General features: G+C 40.8%; 1 protein-coding gene across 1 annotated transcript; it reads right to left on the minus strand.

Moving 5' to 3' along the window:
- Window positions 1-1,811: 1,811 nt before the first annotated feature.
- Window positions 1,812-5,650, minus strand: NDUFB5 (NADH:ubiquinone oxidoreductase subunit B5). The gene is given in 6 exon segments (XM_005419018.2): window positions 1,812-2,112; window positions 2,680-2,786; window positions 3,749-3,810; window positions 4,518-4,584; window positions 5,493-5,635; window positions 5,638-5,650. Coding segments are annotated over 6 exon segments (513 nt in total). The 3' UTR covers window positions 1,812-1,991.
- Between the last annotated feature and the right edge of the window lie 362 nt (window positions 5,651-6,012).

Consider the following 6,012-nt stretch of genomic DNA (forward strand, 5'->3'; position numbering starts at 1 on the left):
CCGCGTCGCACCCGAACACCTTCGCGCCCAGCGGGGCGGCACGGAGACTCGGCGCCTGGGCTCTCCGGGTAGCCCGGGGAACGTTTCCCTCTGACCGCTAATACTCTTTTATACGCTCTGTAATTTATTTTTAAGCTTTTAAAGACTATATAAATATATCTATATATCTGTGTGTGTATGTATGTATATGTGTATATATATGTAAATGTAAGTATATAAGTGTATATGTACATATATGTAAGTGTATATATGTGTATATATATATATGTATATGTATCCACGTTTGTATAAAATACACACAGTAAAAAAATCTCCTTTGTATTTGCATTCTCAGCCCCTCATTGCGGTACAGGTGGCTCTGGCAGGTTCCACCTGGCCAGAGCTGGCAGCTGGGATGTCCCCACCTTCCAAAAGAGCAGGTCAGTGTGGGAATGCCCAGCCTGGGATACCCAAGAAGCCTGTGGCAGTGCCAGGAGCCAACTCCCAATTTCATGGCTTCAGGGGCAGTACCTTTACCTTAAAATGCCCTTTTTTGGCCTATGCTGTGTTTCTCTCTGCTCTTCATTTTGAAAGAATAATGTCAGAGAAGGGAGAAATAAGAGTGACCTTCCTAGGGAAAAAATCTTGCTACTGTTTTCAAGCAGTAACTGATAACTACTACACATGCCTGGCAGCAACAGCATTAAAGAAATGACCAGTCCATGTAAAATGAAGATGCATAGAGCAGATGAAATGCCTTCCACCCATCATCCACAATATATCCAAGGACTCGTTGATCACTTCCAAGGACGTGATGTGACCTTTGCTAGAACCACCTTTTACCTCAAAATTAAAATTTTCAAAAGGTGGTTCTAGGAAAATCTCAAAAACAGGACTGAAAAGTATTTGTACCCAGCTATGAGCAGGCTGTGAGGATGAGCAGGGTAGCATTACTACTGAAAAATCAAGTGTTGGGAACAATGTGAAACACTGAGGGCAGAATGTGATGTCCATGGAGACTTACTGAAAAACAGACATTACATCAGACTTGCACGCATCGTTGGATGCTGGATAAAAAACACTAATGCAGGGTCAGACAGGTTTATTTTACCTGAGGAGACTTTGTGCTTTTTTAATGGCTTCTCTTATTAATAACTCAGCATTTATAAACAGTGAGAGCCATAAGACATATGAGCCATCTAACCTGAAAGACTGATTCTATCAAAAAGGGCAAGCAAAGCACTGATAGAAAATCAATGTCTTTCTAATGTTTGGCAGTGCCAGGAAACAGCAAACAAGGCAGTTTTTGCTTAAAATAGTCCATGCAGTCTTGCCTAATATAAAAAAAGATAGTTTTAAGTTTCAAATCACTAGATGATATGGGTTTAGTTTGGGCTTATTTCCTTTAAAAAGTGAGGATTTTAAATATGGACAGATAATTTAGTCACAAACTGTAAGAGGCACTTTCCATCACTCAAGAGTACCGTGGCCTGTAGACCCTGAGGAAACACATCCCTCTAGTGGCAAAAACCTGCCAGGTGATGAGAGAACTCCTCATATTCCCTAAGGAGTTGCCAGAAGTGGTGTGGAAGAACAGCTGTACAGTTCTGAAAATGCATGGCAGCTTTGTGTGAAGGTACTTTTCCTACTTACTTCATCTCCCACCAATTACCTGACACAAAGCACTGAGAAAGAAAAAACTCTTAGCTTCTTGTATCTTTCACTTAAAACTATAAACACTAGAAATCACAAAATGAAAACTAGTATTACCAACTTGTTTCGTGTACATATGTTCTGAAGGAAAGGCGCAACTGTTGGCAATTGACACAAAGCATTTTCACTGATTTAATAGCTGTATGAGCTTAACTGCCACACAGTTTCTTTCAAGGTACTGGAATCAACACAAACACAGTTTATTCATTTCCATCAGCAAACAGCAGGATGTCTGTTCCACAGCACAGTCACAATTTGTCAGTGTGCACTGAAGACCTTGCACACTGCCCTAAAATTCTTTAATTGTCAGGTGTGGCTTTCATAGAATTGTCAACAAGATTTTTGTCAGGCGTTTCATAATGGTACCAAGGCCCATCTCCCCGGTGTCTCATCAGTCTGCGTGCCTCCAGCTCCAGCAGCCTAAAAAAAAGGCAATAGACACCCTCAGCATGAAGTGTGTTGGTGTTGAACATTACTGACAAAGCAATGATTTTAGCATCAATGGTTTATAAATACTGCTGAAGCATAGGTAGGACCAAAATATGAAGGGTTCAGCTAAGATATGAGCTATTAAATCTTTTAATTTTGTTGTTCTGTTGTGGTTTTTTTCCAGCAAGTTATTCCACAAAGAAGTAATAAAAATACTGGCAATTTTGTCACAGGTTCTTCTCTAAGAACATTAGAGCATTAGCAGAGGCAAAAAGAGCTCCATTTGCTGATTCAGGAAGACAAAGACAGAGCTACACCTTTATAAATACCAAGTGTTTTGAAGACCCCCTGCCCTTGGATTGTTCTGGTAACCTGAATCCTGAGAGGGCAGCGATAAGAGATCCTGTGACTCCCATTCTGGCAGCAGCCAGGGCAGGCAACACTCAGGGGACACATGAAAGCACTTTATGTCAGCATCCAGCTCAGTATGTCATGCAAAATCAAAGAGTCAGCTCCAGTATGGATCAGGATTTTAACCCCCCCAACTACAGAGCATACCTCAGCTCAGATTTCCTCACTTCCACATCAAGCAGGGCCATGTCCTTCTCATAGTTCTTCTCAGGGGGGTCAAGTACATAACGAGCTATCCAGCGGGTTATGGGGTGCTGGAAAACATAACAGCAGAGATTGTCTGTGCAATTGCCAAATAGAAATGTCACCTTGTGTATCCACAGTCCTGAAAAGATGGCATGGACACCATGAGTACTCCCGTTCAAATCATAACAGTAGAGTTACAAACATGCATGCACAACTACTTGTGAGATCAGAACCCTAAAAAGTCATATTTCTTTTGCAATCCTTAATGCCAAGATAACCTGCAGATGACTGTTCTACAGCAAAAATAAAATTTAACAGAAGATATAATTTATTTTCTTTCTGTTAAAGTTCCGTAAACTGCCACAGTAATCACAGAAGTGGACTCCAAATCTTACTGTAATCAGCAACATTTCAAAATTTTGCTTCCACATAGAGGGCATTTCACTAGGAACAAAAGTCTAAATGAGTTGAAACAGTCACAATAATATTGCTGAATTCAATTACTTCCTATCAGAAACAAAACAGTGCTTGCAGCAAGAAGCCAGGGAGTAATTTTAAGAAAATACAATTAAATTGAACCACACGACCTTGAGTTTGTGACTATAAAAATCTTCAATTCTAGATCCAAAAGTGTGTGTGATATGGGACTTTAAAACAAAAGAAAGAAATGCCACTTTAAACTCCAGTTTCTTAAGACATTGTAGAAAAAAAAAAGACAAAACCTGCATGGTATGAATGCAGAGGACTTTTCTTACTATTTAGGAATATTACAGAAAAATTCTTGGCATACAGTTTCAGCAGTTTACTGCATTCAGAGCATTTGCATCTGCTTGTGTCATAAAAGAGATTTCCTACAGCCTTTTACATGTTCCATAAAGTCACAAAAAAGTTTGACCAAAATCAGAACTGCACTATCTGAGTTTTACTACACTGACAGACATCATCATACTCCATTCATTTTACTCCCAAAAGTATCATCAAGAGAAAGGCTGTCCATAACATGCCCACCCTTTTACATTGTTACACTCACTTTGTAGTATTCCCAGTGCTCTGGAACATAACCTTCAGGAATCTCTGCAAGTTCAGCTTCACCTGACAAGGAAAGGAAGGGAGGAATATTTATCTCTGTGCTTATTTTCCAAAGCTACCTTATATTCTGCTTTCCAGCTAAGGAAAAGATCTTATTCCACATAGAGAGTACTAAATCCCTCAGTGTGAGCTCTGCTTAGAAAAACTGAACTTGCAATTTTTGCAGACACATCACACTGCAAGTATCTACTCGCAGATTTTAAGTGACACACCAAAAGGGTAAAATTAGCAGCTCTACAGAAGAAACAACTTGGATCAAGTCCACAGAAATACCCTTTAAAGTACAGGAGCTGAAAGCATGGACTTTTCCTGATTTCTCTATTAAATTAATTACATATCATTACAGCAGGAGATTTAACACATGTATTGCCAAGCAGAATTTTGGCATCTTTGCTAGATAAAAAGCCTGAGTTGCAGTCTTGTTAAAGCAAGTTACTAAACTTCACTGATGTTTGAAAGACTGCTAGAAGAGAGAATGGTTTTTTTGGTTTTTTTTTTAATGTGAGAAACTTTTTTTAAAAAGCAACAACTAAAGCAAATATACTGGGAACATTTTCTATGTACTTATGCAATATCACTGTATTTGTTAGGCCTATTCCATGGTCTTCCAAAGAGAGAGCCCCAAAAGAGCGCTGTTTCTCTATCCAGCATGCTTAATTCCCATTTAATAACTTGGACTGTACTTTGCTTAGCCCTGACAGAGCACTCACCAACGAAGATGTTGATGTATGTTAAGAGCACAGCCACTGGTATTCCCGTCAGGTATAAATAGTATCTCTGTAGAGGGGATAAAAACAGTCAGTGTGGGAAACTCAGAACCCTGACAAAATTTACATGAGATCTGAAAATATCTGAAAACAGTGGAACAGCCAATAACTCCGAGATTTGCATTCTAGGCTGGAAGGGGATGTTGTGTGTAAACACTGCTGATTGCAATGAGTTCATTAATGAACAGAACACACAAAAGTGATGCTGTGTCAGCCCCTGAGCCCATTCAGGTCAGTTCCCATCTCCCAGCGAGGTCAGTCTGGGCAGCAGCAAGCAGCAACACCTCCCTGAAATCCCTCAGCATCTTGGCATGGCTGGCTCCAGCTGCAACCACCACTGACAGCAAAGCAAGAATCCAACACCAGTGCAGCCACTGTGGGCTCTGTAGCTGAGGAAGGAAGAGAAATGAGTCCTGATCACATGAAGGGAGTAGTATCAAATCAGTCCTTGCTGCTTATAACAGGATTTATCCAAAACCTGACTTTGGAGGGGTCAAACTCAGGTCATGCTTTCTAAGTCTCACCTCTGTTGTTAGTGGTGTAGATAAGTGAAGGCAAACCCTGCAGCAGAGTAACTGATATGTTTCAAAGAGGAGGATGGAGCAGAAAGCATTTGTGGGTCATGCATATATGAACACAGAAATGTAATACAAGAATGCTACTACAGCAGAAATGTAAGTACCTATCACAACCTTTACTATACAGCCAGTCTTTGTACTTCATCTGGCCCTGATTTTACAGCATATGACCAAAAATTTGTTAAAGAGGACCTGAAATTCTTGTTTATGTAAATAGTGCCAGCCACATTTTAGATGCTATCACATAAACAACACAGGAAATTGTATTCTATACACTCTTACACCATTTGCAAGTGATGTGCTACGCTGAATGCAATAATACATTTGATTTTTAACTCACCAACAAGCTCAGAAATCGAGAATCATAAAAACTTGTTGCTTTGATGATAAACATTCTCTTCCCATGGTCACCACTGTGCCGTACAGGAACTGAAAATAGAGCCAGAGTATTATGGTTTTGTACCCCATTGGTGCTTATGCCAGGACAAGGTCAAACATATGTGGGGAAAGAAAAAAAAAAAGAAGAATGTACAACAGCAGCTGAGTTTTCTGCAGTTCGCCTGAAGCAATTTCGTATTTTGTTAGCATGAACCTATTTTTCTTCAAACTACAGACAGAGGTCTATGCCCACCTGTAAGCACCAACACGTGAATCAGTGAATGTCACCATACAGGGCCGACTAAATGGACAACTACAATGCCAGAAGGGTCGGCCTCCCGCCCGTTTCCATCCATTTTCCCCCCAAACCCGGTAGTTTTCCATAGGAACGGGGACACAACGGGGACCTGCTCAGCCCCCCGCGGCCTCCGGGAGGGCACCTCTGCCCCGCTCCGCAAGGTCACCGGGCCCCCACCGCCCCC

This window comes from Geospiza fortis, unplaced genomic scaffold (assembly GCF_000277835.1).
Source record: "Geospiza fortis unplaced genomic scaffold, GeoFor_1.0 scaffold172, whole genome shotgun sequence".
In the NCBI taxonomy this organism is placed as follows: domain Eukaryota; kingdom Metazoa; phylum Chordata; class Aves; order Passeriformes; family Thraupidae; genus Geospiza; species Geospiza fortis.